This window comes from Agelaius tricolor, unplaced genomic scaffold (assembly GCF_023055355.1).
Source record: "Agelaius tricolor isolate 1412-34295 unplaced genomic scaffold, bAgeTri1.0.p SCAF_7, whole genome shotgun sequence".
Lineage (NCBI taxonomy): Eukaryota > Metazoa > Chordata > Aves > Passeriformes > Icteridae > Agelaius > Agelaius tricolor.
Genome location: NW_027269267.1, coordinates 19,734,510 through 19,749,024, shown reverse-complemented (window position 1 = coordinate 19,749,024; position 14,515 = coordinate 19,734,510). Strand labels below are relative to the sequence as shown.

General features: G+C 36.7%; 1 protein-coding gene across 3 annotated transcripts in view; it reads left to right on the top strand.

Moving 5' to 3' along the window:
* MSL3 (MSL complex subunit 3) overlaps positions 1-14,515 on the top strand; it is a 23,388-nt gene extending 8,873 nt beyond the window's left edge. For all 3 annotated transcript variants that reach the window (XM_071430541.1, XM_071430543.1, XM_071430542.1), the window contains exons 8-13: positions 1,610-1,768; positions 2,575-2,837; positions 3,229-3,338; positions 3,529-3,628; positions 4,062-4,146; positions 13,613-14,515. In XM_071430541.1, coding sequence (XP_071286642.1) covers positions 1,610-1,768; positions 2,575-2,837; positions 3,229-3,338; positions 3,529-3,628; positions 4,062-4,146; positions 13,613-13,712 — 817 coding nt within the window. In that variant the 3' untranslated portion in view covers positions 13,713-14,515. The remainder of the gene's footprint in view (positions 1-1,609; positions 1,769-2,574; positions 2,838-3,228; positions 3,339-3,528; positions 3,629-4,061; positions 4,147-13,612) is intronic.

Sequence of the window (14,515 nt, the reverse complement as noted above, 5' to 3'; positions counted from 1 at the left end):
ATATCTGATATAAGAATACCCTGCTTAGATAAACTTGAACAGGTTCACGTTTTAAAAAGGATAAAAATTTAATACAAACACTTCTAAAGAATTCCAAGTGCAAGTTGTTTGTTTTAAATGGATATATGCTCTTAAATCCTAGAGACAGTATGTAGCAAAACTGTGGTAACACAAATCGTGATTTGTTGAAATTTGTGTTTTAGTCTGTTTTCTCAGCTGAGCTGTATGTTCTTCTACCATGTTAAAAAATGCATTGACCATACATGTTTGCAGTGTGGTGGTTTTTGATTGTTTTGGGGATTATTTTCTCTTATGTTAAAGATTTTTGATATTCGATGAAACTGCTGCTATCTAAGTACAATGGGGTGAAATCTTGTTATTTTTATCAATGAGAAATCCTGACTTGTGTTAGTGTTCTGTTTCAATGGTGTGTACTTATGCTATTCCTTGCAATATTTTAGCCTGAGTGTCTTGTTTTATGTTGGTGTCATTCATTCTTTGACAGATTGACACTTTTCCTTCTTTGTAGTATAATCTCCCAAACAAAAGGTTAGATAAAATATCAGAAATACGAACAGAAGGCTTTACACACATTATGATTTTTACAGGTTCATGTTCAAGCCACTTCCTCAATAAAAACAGTGCTTTAGTAAAAAAAATTGGTATAGTTTCAGTGATCATTAAGTAGGAGAGATTCAACTGACATCTTCATTGCATTTGCCTTACTGCTCTAACACTGAAGGTTATTGACCTTCTTGGATTTATAGAATTTCTGCACCTGATGGTCCCCTGGCCCAATTCATGTGTATCAGTTTTAGTAGGTGATATGAAATATTGGAGGTTTGGAATTTCTAACATGGATCATTTTGGCAGAATCAAATTCTCTTACAATACACATGTGTCCACTTGAAACATGAGAGGGGAAGACCTTCACAAAGGTGAGAGGTGTTGCAGGTGTGCTGCACTCTGTGTTTTTGGTTCTTGTAATAGCTCATGTACTCATATCTAATTTTGTAAGTCTTTCACACAGACCTGAAACTGAAATTCCTGGTAGCCTCCAAATGCAGTGCTCTGATTAGCAGAGCAGACCATTGGAAACTGCTCTCGTGCAAATCTATCTGGTTTTGTTGGTTCACTGGATACCTCTTGAGCACAGCCTTAACTGCAGCTTAGTGGCTATAGGTCAAATTCTGCTTTTGCCTTTTAAACAGAGATTCAGTCTGTTTTGTACTTACTTTTTCTGGCAGGTGCCTCTTTTTTCAGTGTAGTGAACTTGGAAACCAAAATAATGTTTACCTGAAAAACATCTAACTAACTTTATTTACTCCACAGTAGATTTTATTAGTTTAGTGAATAATGTAATAGTACAGTTGTGTGATTTTGTTTGAGGTTATGAAGCAGACCTTTTAAAAGAACTTGTATTTCTGAAGTTAACAAGAGCAATCACCTTCTTTTTAAGTGTGTTTTTATTTGCTTATCATTACTTAGTGATTGAATCAGCATATTGTAGTTATGATGTTAATGGACTGTATTACAGAGCAATTTTGTGCAACTATGCTGAAAAATAGTGCCATGCAACTTAGAAAATCATATTTTTTTTCCCCTCTAGTGTCGAGCTATGTAAAGAGATGGTGGATGGGCTGAGAATAACCTTTGACTTCACACTTCCCTTAATTTTGCTCTATCCTTATGAACAAGCTCAATTTAAGAAGGTGACTTCATCAAAATTCTTTCTTCCTATCAAAGAAAACTCAACAAATACAAACAGGTAGGTTAGATATAAGAAGTTTAATGCTCCTTATCTCACAAAATAGGAGAATGTGGTATTCATGGTTTTTAACTAAATTGAAGATAAGTACACTTCTGGAAAATAGAATTTAATAGAAGAGCTCATCACTTTAATAGTTATTGGGAGGAGACTGTTTTACCTGAATAAAAATGTTCAATAAGATCTGTGAAACAATGTAGCAGACTCCATGGAATTGGCCAGGGCTCCATGGAGGGCTGAGACTTAATGGTAAGAATTGCTGAGTCACGATGAGATAGCAAAATAAGCCCCCGTCTTCCGCCTTTTGGACCCTAGTTTATCTCTGTAACCCCATAGGTCACTTTCCCCTAACCCCTACTATTGGACAAGTTTGGATCCCTTTGTACCCTATAAAAAGGGGCTGTTTTAGCCCATTCAGCATAGGAAGAGCCGTCACTGGAACCCTTCACAGACCCCTCAATAAAACCATGGCTGTGGAACCCCAGGATGATTTTTCTTCTCCTTTCTCGTCTGCTTCCTCTCTAGCCTGCCAGGCACCTTAGCAAGCAAAGAGCTGAAGTACTGAGAGAGCTGATAAATCACTAAAGAGCTGATATCCACTAAGCTTGCTTAAGGTAGCCACAGCTACGAGCAGCCTGGGTGTTTGGACACTCTGTCCCCAGGAGGGACTGAGCTATCTGGTCTGTGCTGCCTTGCTCGGGGGCAAAGCCTGCCCTGCGGGCAGAGGGGCGATAAAACTAGAAGGATTTCTTTCGTTGATAGAGCCCTGACCTTGTCAATTCTGTAAACCTGCCCTAATTTCCTAGAAATCAGGAGGAACTTTCCCCAAGCCCTCCTCTGCTGAATCCACCCACGCCTCAGTCGACTGACAGCCAGCCCACCACAGGGGAGCCAGCCACACCGAAGAGGCGGAAAGCTGAGCCCGAAATCCTGCAGTCGCTGAGGCGTTCGACGCGCCACAGCTCCAACTGTGACAGGCTATCGGAGAGCAGCGCGTCCCCGCAGCCCAAACGGCGGCACCTCGACACCCCCGCGTCCATGCCAAAGCTCTTCCTGCACCTGGAAAAAAGTAGGCTTTTCTTTTTACATTCTGGGCCTAAACAAAGCATAAAGTTCTGTTCTTCTTTTAGTGCTGCATGGGCTGTAAACTCAGTGAAAGAAATGGAAGTCATTAACTTCTTGTATCAATTCTTTAACTCTGAGGTGTTATTACCAAAGAGAGAAATACAAGGCTATTGTCAGTACTTGGGTATATTTTTCCAGAGAATGCAATGAGCTGCTTTTCTGAGAGTATATTTTAGGATAACCTTAATTGAATTTCAGTGTTTTTAAGACTTCAACTTCAAACATTTTAGCAGCAGGCCTTAGATGCATTTAATGGCTTATAGTTCCAGGTAGTAGTTTACAAGTAATAAAATTTTTCTTTTTTCTTTTGTTTTGTTTTTCCTTTCATTTTGAAGAAACCCCTGTCCATAGTGGGTCATCTTCACCTATAACTTTGACTCCTAGCAAAGAAGGGAGCACGGTGTTTACTGGCTTTGAAGGTAGAAGAAACAACGAATTGAATGAGGTAACAGATTTTGATGTTACTGTCTCACATTCAAGGATTGAAAGCTTTGTGGACCTCACAGTAGGGCTATGTAAGAAAAGATTTTGTTGGTATTACTTATTTCATCTTTGAATTTGGAGTTCTGTACATTCTAAATTATTTATGATGTTATAAAATTTTCATAACCAGTATTTTCATATTTTATCTATAGGTTTTGTCCTGGAAATTGATGCCAGAGAATTATCCACCAAGTGATCAACCACCACCTCCTTCATATATCTATGGATCTCAACATTTGCTGAGGATGTTTGGTAAACTAATGCAAAATTCTCTGCTCAGTCAAAGTTGCTTTATATTTTTTTCCAGTCCCGATATCTGTGTGATTTGTCTGTTTGCTTTATTAAATTTATTTTTATTCTTGAAGGAATGTAGATTTTAATCTATTTGGAACTTTAGGCTATTCATAGATTTGGTTATCTTTTATTGGCTCTGTAAGCCTTCATTTAAGAAAGGCAAAGCAGTGTTACTTCCCATACACTATCAAACATCATTAAACCCAGCAGCATTCACCTTCTCAGCATGTTTCTATTTAGTAAGGCTTTGAAAGATAAAAAAGTAGCTTGCAAGGAAAAGTGGGGTCTGTGGTGAGAAGAAATTTTTATATTCTTTTCTATGTAGTGGATAAAAGTAATTTGAAGTTGCATTTACAAGAAGAGGTATAAACATTATTTCTTTTATTCACAGTAAAACTACCAGAAATACTGGGGAAGATGTGCTTTCCTGACAAAAACCTAAAGGCTTTAGTAAAACACTTCGAGATGTTTCTGAGGTAATGTGACACAATGTACCATAGTAGTCTTTCTATTGTTACATAGATATAAATGTCCTGGAATGGCTAAGGGGGTTTAAAATGAGATACTAATTTTCTATAACTACAAGATTAGGGTAAAATTAGTATACCATTTTAACAATAGCAGTTTGAGTAAAGATGAATATAAGATTTTTTTATTTTTTTAATTACAGTTGAAGGGAACCAGAATTTTCTACTTTGAATTTTGATAAACACATTGATATAGAACTGAAGTGTGAAAGTTTGTTGATATGTATAGCATGACAAGTCTGACTTGGTTAAGTAGCATGTGAAGAAATGCAAAGTCTGCATTGGTATTTTTTATTGATATTAGCAGGAGGAGAAACTTGTTCTTTAAAACATGTTTTTAATTATGGTGATTTCTTAATAGAAATGTCTGTCTTAACTGAGCTTTGAACAGAAAGGTTTCTCTGTAATGCTGTGCAGTGGGATACACAATGCAGTTTGTAGGGATACACAACTCTGTGTGACTACACTAGCTCCACCCCTGGAGTCAGTAAGGCCATATCTGCCCCATGATCAGATTGGTTTATCAGGTACTGTAATTAGTATTTCTGCATGACATTGAGGATGTGGTTAGATATCTAGTGTTGGCTCTGTGTTGTGCAGCGTCAGTACACTGGAAAACAAAATTGCCAAGGAAAACTTTCAGGAGAAGGTGTTGTAGATGGTAATGGAACAGATATGGAAACTGTAACTTAAATTTGGTCAGTGACTTCAGTAGCCACTTAGGGAAAGGTAACTTAGTATTACACCAGTATAAAAAAAACTTGTATTAGATATCAGGGAGATGAAAGCTTTAAAATGCTTTTACTTTAATTGCTTATTGAAAATAAAAGATGTTTCCAATGTCAAAGTTTCTACAAAACACAGTTTTGCTCTGGGAGCTGTTAGTCGTCAAGTTTTACTGATTCCATTTTGCATCTCTTTTGTCAGATCCTTGTTGGCATTCAAAATACCTTTAAATTAAAAGAATTAGAGCTCATTTTTGGAAGACTATTTTTGCTTGAAGTGAGTATTTTTTAGAGAGCTTAACTCACTGTGGATCCGATCAGTTTTTATCAGACTTTTGACTGTTCAGATTCTTCAGAGTCTTGATCAGAGCAGATCTCTGTTCTTTAGTGTCTTTAATACCACGTTCTCTTATAAATTACAACAGTTCTCTTATCATTATACATTGTCTTATATATCAAGAGTTCTTTTATCATTATGGTGCAAGGGTTCCATAGCCTCAGAGTTTCATACCTCCTCAAAGTTTCTCGCAGGCATCTCCTCTAAGCACTGACTGTTCTTGGTCCTTACAGCAGCCATCTGAGTCCTGTGACTTCTCTGCCTTCTCTTTTGTTCCACCACTTCTTATTGGTTGCAGGTGCGGCCTGTTATCATCTGGCCTGCTCCTAATCTTTAGTAATAGGGTCCAGCTGCAACTCATTGGGGGATAAGATTACATTCTACATTACCTTCATTAACCCATACTGTGTCCCCCTACAATACCATGTTTTCATATCCTTTCTATGGATAAGCTTTAATGGAGTAGAATAGATAGAAGGAGAAACATGTCCCCTACAACCCATAAAATAAAGGTTGCCTATTGGAAAAGGGTTGATTAAGGGAACTGAAATTTCTAGTGATAGTATCTGTATGTGTTTTACTTTTCCATCTGAGCATTTAATTGAAATGTGTAGTCATCTATAAATAGAAATAAAAATCATGTTTCCACATCAGCATTTTTAGGGGAGATAGAACTGTGCTTTTGAAGCAAATCTTTCAGTAGTTCCCCTTTTCCATGCTTTGTGTCGTGGTGGACAGTCCTCCAAATACACAACCTGCATTCCTTTCAGAAAACACTTAACCAGGGGTGTGCTTCAGTCCTTGAGGCCAGGCTAGAACAAAACCAAATGAGCCCCACAAGGCAAGGATAATGTCGATATCATGTATCTGTTACAGCAAAATATTTGAAGGCTGTTTTTTTCCAAGCACTTTCTTTTTTGACAGTGTCAAGAAAGCTTCAAAGTTACAGTTACTGCTGTAGGAAGCATTTGATCTTAGGTAGCTTTGTAATAAATACTTTTCTTAGTCTGCTTTCCTTTTCAGCTATGCTACTGGGCAACAGAAACCAGTACAAATTATTAGATACTTTTTTCTCAACATGTATTCACATGGGGCTTTGAAAAGTTTTTCATTTGGGTATTTGTTTCTTCATGCCGCTTATCATTGAAAGTGGTCAAACAATTATTTTCTAGACAATTGTTCATGCTTGATTTTTATCACAGAAATAGTTCTGATTTATCTGTTTCTAATCACAAGAAAACTAGAGTTTGAGGTGACATGTTGTACTGATGCCTGGAAAATAGAATAGATGTTCCCAACAATGTTAGAGTGAATATAAAAGCAAACCTTTACTTGAAAGCTTTCAGGTAGACAATGTGGCAAAAATTGCACATGGTATAGTAATTCCACAATTTTTATAAAGTCACTCAGGTATTATACTTACCATATACTGTCCAATTAAAAGGTTAATTGGTTAGGTAATAATCCCTGGGGTCCTGGCCCACTGAAGGCAGAGGTTTCTTTTGCCCCACTTTTTTTATGTCTGGTCCAGCTTCTGGTTGGAAAACAGAATGTCTGTGTAGTTGGTTTTCTTCTTGGAGTAAGACTAAACACTATTTTTAAGGTTAGCTAATAGTTTGTAAATGTAGGGAAGAAAGGTAGGAAAATTGCTGGAAACTACAGCCATGCTTTAGCAATCTACAAAGCTATAAATTCATGAAAGATACATGAAAGATACAAAAACTTAAAAATCTTTAGGCATCAGTACTAGTTCTTCAATTTTCACATTCTGTCTTTTCCTTTTTGGGGATTAATGGATGATTATTATAAATATTTTATATCAGTTCTGTTCTGGCTTAACTTTTGAAACAGTAAGATCTTTCCTATAACAAATCTGTATGCATTTCCTACAAAATCTGTATGTATTAGGTAACAGCAGCCAGTTTACTTAGGACTGCTTAATTATTTTTGGGTTTTTTTTTTAGTGAACTGCTCTTGAGTGAGAAGCTGAAGTACTCTCCTTTTTTTAATTTCTCTAATAGCAGGCAAAGGATTTATGGGTCTGCTTGCATTAATTAAACTACTTCTGAATCTTCTTTGATGTCTAGTAGAGTAGTCCAAGCATTAGCAGTTTATGTATTCTTAAATAAAACTTGCATGCAGTACACAACTGATTTAGTTCTTGCATAGATACTGATATAATTCGGAATTATGATTTTGTGGCTAAAATTTATAGTTTACCATTTATAATATAAATGTCCTGTGGGCTGAGAAACTGAGACTTGTGTAATGTAATACTTTTTCTGGGAGCTTGTTGTCTTGAGTTTGCTTAGTTCATGATAGATGCATTAAATTAGCTTTGAGATGCTATATGGATAGTATTTTCCAGTCATGCCCTCAGACTGCTGCTAGACAAGATTTTTCTCAATTTCCCAGACAACATATATGACAACATATATTTTTAAGAAATGTATGAAATGCATCTTTTTGACTTTTTTGTTAAGTAGAAACTCTACCCCTCTGTGCTTAGTCCAGCTTTCTACAAGTGTGCAAAATGAAAATTTCTTCATGGAGAACAGGAAAATTCATTTCTCAATAATAGAATTTGCAGAAGAAAATCAGATTCTCAAATTAAGTACAAAACTCTGAATCTTAAATTATTTACTTCTGAAATAATTCATAGTACTTGCAGTCTAAAATAGACTCACCAGTTGGTTTCACTGAATTTCACTTGGTGCACATTTAGTCTGTGGGAGCTAATGCTTTAGCTGGTGCTTACTGGTGCTAACTGGTAATTGGACTAGTGAAAGACCCCTGATTAAATCTCCTGGCCTGTTAATAGCTTTAGAGTAAGAGGAAGTATTAGCTTTAAACTAATTCCATTATTTCAGCCGCTTTTGAAATAAAATGCTGCAATAAGCTCTATTTTACAATTCCCTGGCATTGTAAGGTGCCTAACATGCCTCCAAAGGTTGTCTCAGTGGTGAGAATTGACTGGCAGGAAGGTGCCCATTTCTGTTTTGCTGTTTCCATTAATTTGCACACAGCCTTGGCTTGGAAAACTGTTTTGGAATCAGAGGCCCCCTCCCAAGTCTGCTAACCAATAGGAGCTATTAAGAGTTAGGAGGAGTATACAGTATGCCTGTTTGTACAAGAGTAAGACCCCTCTTCACTGAGGTAATTTCAGAGAATGTCATTTGCATTTTGGGAAAAAAGGCAAAATGAAGTGGTATAGAAATGCATAGACAGATATTTTGACTTTGATGAAATACAGAAGAATAAATGAGTGATGAAATATTTCTAAAATATTGCTTCTAAAATTTCTAGTAAGTTTTTTTTTAGATGAGGCCAGTGTATTAGTTCAGATTATGGAGAGCTAATAGTCAAATATTTTAGTTTTGTTAAAAACCCACAGGTATTTCAAAGTCAGTATTTCCTTTAAGCTTAAATCTCTTTTTTTTTTCCCCACTGATGCTCTAAAATCTGCTTGTATCTATTGTGCCACTCTGCTCCATGGGTAGGAAAATATTTTGATACTGATGAATTTTTCTGAGAAGGAAGCCAAATCAGAGGACTGTAATAATAAAATGTGTATATACAAAGATGACAAGTTGTTTCATATAACCTTAAGAAATAGATCTCTGGTGCTGACAGCAAATTTTGAGTGTAGTAATTTTTATTATATATAACTGCAGTGGTGAATCATCACCACTAGTCTGTGCTAATGTACAATTATGAGAGGTTATTTGTGTCTGAGAATGAAAAAATTAATCATTGCAAATGGTGAATGAATTAGAAGACATCTTTAATCAGGCAAAGTTGCTTTGTGATAGAGTTCCTGTTCATTGTGAGTCATTGTGGCTTCAGTTGCAAAAGGGCAAGTAATTAAAAATCACATTCTGAAAGATGGAAAAGCATGCAATTGTGCCAATGTTTCTTATATTGTATTATTAACTGATTAATATTGTTGAATCATACTGGGTTTTTTCCTCTCAGTTTTTTGGATTAACCAGTTACTTGGTTATGACACACTAGAAAACCTCATGAAATTGGAACCTAAATGTGAGAAAATCAAGTTTGAGTATAAATGGAGACATGGGTTTAGAGTGCACAAATATGTAGAGCAACAAGTTTTGAAACACACTGAACTGAAGGAATTCTCTTTGCTCGGTTGAGTAGAAAGGGGCCCTCTCAAACTTTTGGCACCTTTAGGAAGAATGCTTCTTAGTGAGTACCTGGTATTGTGCAGGTTCTTACTTTCAGTGGGCTTGGGTGGCTGCTTGGTCTGCACAACGTGCTCATTGGTGCTTCTTTTCCTCAACTAAGATTTTGTTGCATTGCCATAAACTGTTCCTGAAACTCTCCATGTGGATTGCTTCTCTTCCTTCTGCTTTCCGAATCATCAGGTGCCTGGGAATTTGAATGAGCATATTGCTAGTCAATAGTTGAGATTTGGATCATGTATCTACATTTAGAGGTTGCCCCAAATACTTTAAATGTGTTGCAGTAGCTTTCTTAGAAGGCAGCTCTAGGGACCTGTGCTGGCCTGGTCACGGGGTCTTCATCTTCAAGGCAAACCAAGGACTCCTGTATTGAGCTCTTGTAGGACTGTTTTCCCAAAAGGTCTTTGGGAAAATTAAATTCTTACTCACTCAATCTGATTCTTGGAAATGTTATGATGGTAGCTTGGCATCTTCAGGGTTCTCCACATTTCCTCTTAAAAGGCCAAGGAATATTATCTCAGTTTCTATATATCAGTGAGTGACAAGAGTCCAGTCAACAAAACAGGCCAGTTTACTCCTTTAGCATGGTTCTTGAGCCATTGGGTATTAGAAGAAACATCTGAAACCTCAATTCACTTCTTCTGTTGACTGCAATGAGGTCATGATGGACTTTGTCATCTTTACCCTGAACAGCTTTCCAGATGGAGACAGGCCTACAAACTGGGGAGCTGTGAGGGTCAGATGGTGGCATATACATTTCTTCATGAACCTAAAGCCTTTTAGTTTTCAAATCCTGCATTTGAGTAGTAGTGTCAGAGATGAGGTAACTTCTTAATCTGCAAATGACATTTCTTTTGATGAGGTGACTCACAGAGTTAGGACTCATAATGGTCTTCTAGCAAATTTAGATAGATCATTACAGTAGCCTTTCAAACAGGTCACTGATTTCATCAAAGCATCTGCTTACCTTTTAAAATTCTGTAGGAGAAGTTTTTAAGGTCACCTTCCTGGAAACTTTTCCTTTGGATTCTGTCTTCTTATACCATAATGGCTGAGGATGTCTTTCTAAATACTAAGGTTTTCTTTTCTTTGTCATTTTCACACTTTCTGGGCTGTCCCTAAATTTATTCATCTGATGGTAGCTGACATTTAAAAGAATTCTTTTTCTTCATTCAGAGACTTCCAGTAATAAATTTTGTTGGTGGTGTCAAGGCAAGGCCCACCAGAATATGCTCTTAAAACTCATACTAATTCAGTGACTCTTGTTGAGATATGTTCATGACATGTGTCAAATGGCCTTCTAATGTGGATAGTGATAATTCAGTTCTTCTTTTTGGTAGATCTACCTGTATAAGTCAGTCAGATGGTAGTGTATTTGTGACGCTATTGCTTGCTTAAAAACACCCACACTTGAAGATCAGAACATAGCTTGAAGAATTCCTAAGTTGCCCACATCTTTTTCCCTTGTCTCCATCCCCTCTAGACCTTTCTGAAGTGTTGCTCTTCTAGGAACCTGTGGTAGGGAGGAAAATAACTGCATTGTGCCATGTTACCTCTGTTCTCGGTTCTCTAAGCATGAGTATAAAGCATGAGTTTGTTTTTAAGAACATTCATTATGAAAAATGCATGCAGTCTCAAATCAATATGGACTGTGCATCCCAGAACTTGGTTGCTCATCAGCAGTCTTGCTTTATAGATGTATGCATATGAACTCTGTAAAAAGTATAAAAATGAAAAGGGCAATAATGCAACAGGTGGCTGAATGGATCAGATTTGTAAGTTAATCATGAAACAATTTCTGAATAGCTCAATAGCAGTATGCTTTCTGATCTATTGCTGAACATTGGCTCTGTCTGCTAATTACAGCTCCCTCTGTCTTTAAATCTTGGCTCATGACTTTCAGGTAGCAGTGTAATTGATCTTGGTGCTGTTTTAGCTTGTCCAAGAGCAAAGCAATAGTCAAATATCTGGTAGGTAAAAGTCTTAGGAGACTCCTAATATTTCTGTGCCAGCGTTCTGCACTCTGATGCCTTTTGAATAGAAAGCAGCTTCAGAAGGGCCCCTGCTCTTTGTATGCAGGTATAGAAGGGACTGGGACAGAGGCTGGCTGTGTTCCTTCAGTAGTTGTCTCCTCCTTCTCTGCAGAAAATAATTTGCTAGCTCTGGGGTATTTTGCTTTTCACAGCTGTTACATGAAAAACAGGGAGATGTATGTTTGACTGTGTGCCTTTTTTTTTTTGAGTTGTAGCTGTGGCACACCATCTCAGCTAAAATTTCTCATCTGTACCAGCTGTCACTCTAGCATGCAGCAAACTGGCATGTATCACTGATGATTTAAGCAAAAGTCAGGAAATTTGTAAGAGAAAGATCACCCTTTCCCATTACTTGCTGTTAAAATTCTTGGAACTGTCAGCTACCCAAATGCCCTCTGATGGTTCTTTTAAAACATGTTTCCTTGCATGATCTAGCTCTTAGTACTGTGTTTTACTGAATTTATCCAAAGATAGTAAGACTTTCATCAGCCCCTGTGATTTTTTTTTTTTTAATGTCTTGGAGTCATTAATGTGTGTTAATGAAGAATTATTAATCAAATACTACTTGTTACTCATCTTAACTTTATACAATCTAAGTACATTCAAAGTTAGGTTCAAGTCTGTTAAGTTTTAGGCTTTTCCACACTTGCTTCATACTAACCCCTCATCCTAGAAAGTGATTTATAGCTAACTAAAGCCAGAGGTCATAGCAGTTGATGACTTGGGTATTTTATTAGCTTCTAAATTGCTATTCTTTTTTAGTGGTTTGAAACATTTTACATCAGAAACCTTGCACTTGCAAGGATTGGGGGGAAATCAACCCTTTTTCATTTATCTGCAGTTTCGTACTGTCACCATTTTCTATGAGCTCTGAGCAATTAATATATTTCTTACTGAATGTAAGTGCTTTATTTAGAGGATCTTGCCAGTATTCTTTGATGCTTTGGCTCTCTTTAGATCAAAGAACATGCCCAGTTCAGGCAGTGCAGCAGTGAGTGAGGTTGGAGAAGGCCTGTATTTTTTATGCCATTCACATGAATTTTTTTTTTAAATTGGACTTTCTATGTCCAAAGTATTGGCTATGCACAACTGATATTTTCAGCTTCCAATAGTGAAGTCATCACCCCAGCCACTGTTTCTTGAGAGAACACAGATTCTGTAAATGACATTGTTTTCTGTTTTATCTTTTGCTTCCTACTCTTAAAACACGTAGCTAGCATTTTGCCATGCTTATTGATGCTGATCTTTAATATCCAGGTATTTTTGAAGGTCTGTGTTTTTTTCTGAAGTACAGCTTGAGTATAATCTTGAGTTTAATAACCATTTTGCCCGTTTTCCCCCATTTATATACCTAGTATCTTTGAAATCAAAGGAAGGAGTAGGGAGCTTATAGTCATTCTAGCTGTTTGTTACTGGTGTTCATAGCAGCACTGTTTATTTTCATTTTCAGTCCTAAACCAAAGAAAAGGTTGTGTGCTAGCAGAGCAGGAAAACCTGATAAAATATTGGGTGCTTGGTGGTTTGAATAGTATTTGCAGACCATCTTGCAGAAATATGAAATTAAGGAACTGAATTTGCGAAAGATGTGTTTTGTCATTGAAACCCATATTTAAATCAGAAAGATGGAGACCCTAAAGGCACATGAAATATATGAAAATTCATAGCTTTACTTGCCTTAAAAGATATAGTTTGGCTCCTTAATGAATCCTGGCTATTTGAAAAAGTGATAACTGAAAATACTGGTTTGGGCATAAATGAAAGTAGTGTGCTGAGCAGAAGTTGCAGAAAGATCTCTTCTTTTTCCTTCTGTGCTAGTTCTTTGAATTCTTTTTCTGAGTATAGTTTAACTTTCTGGGTTTTTTTTTTTTTGTTTTGTTATTGATCTTGAGGAATTTTTTTTTATTCTTGTTGGATTTCAGAATGCTAGAGGAAGGCTGTTTTTCACTATGTGAAACTTGTAAAAAATAGGGCAAATCCTTTGTATGCCAAATTTCAAAGAGTGATAATTCTTAATTCCCAGGCTGTGTTTTTGCTGAGCTTAAAAATCAATTTGAAAAAAGCTTTTCTCTTAAATGTTTTATATTCTCTTTTTTTTTTTTTGGTGTGCTTTCTTCTCAGGTTTTTAGCAGAATACCATGATGATTTTTTCCCAGAATCTGCTTATGTAGCTGCATGTGAAGCCTACTACAGTACTAAAAATCCTCGAGCCATCTACTGAAGCTATTAATAAGGATTAAATCCTGCTATACATAGCCATGACAATGCTATTCTGCTACATGGCTACAAGATGAGAAAGGAATTAAAACAACTTCTGGAGTTGAAGACATTGGAAAATATCTTTATGATGATTGGATTACTTAGGAATGGAGAACTACTTTTCACAGATGTGTATAAACAGTGGTGTGAGTCACTTAGAGGGTTGGATATAAATCTGACTCCACATGAATGAAGAAGCCTTGTTCTGACTTTACTGCACAGGACTACACAGAGTAATAAAAAGCAAAGGAGGCAAAAGCAGATGCATTGGCAACAGGACATTCTCATGAAGATAAATCACCATGCTGTGTTTCATTGTAGCTCAGCCTCTCCTGCCTGAGAAATAAGACTTGACTAAACAGTTACATAAAGAGAATTTGTGACTGGTATCTTATGGATTCTTTTCCTCAAAAATTACATTTCATCTGTGGAACTGTCATGATAGAAAGTGTTGCTTAATGTAAAGGTGACGTTGCTGTTTGGCTAGTGTGACATCTGCCTCAAAAATGACTTTGTTGCTTGAATGAAAGATGTGTTGCTGACTTTGCATTTTGCAGAGAGGAATATAGACCTTTCATGGTAAAGCTGACAGGGTTCAGAGCAGACCAGCCACAGCCAGGGATTCGGCATTTACCTGGCAATAAATGATTTCCAGAGCCGTTATGAAAGAACTCATTTTCTACAAGTAAATGGGGAAGTCAGTGAAGTCATTGCAGTTTAATTGGCAAACATTTATTTTCTTAATAAAGTTCACAGTGGCTGCTG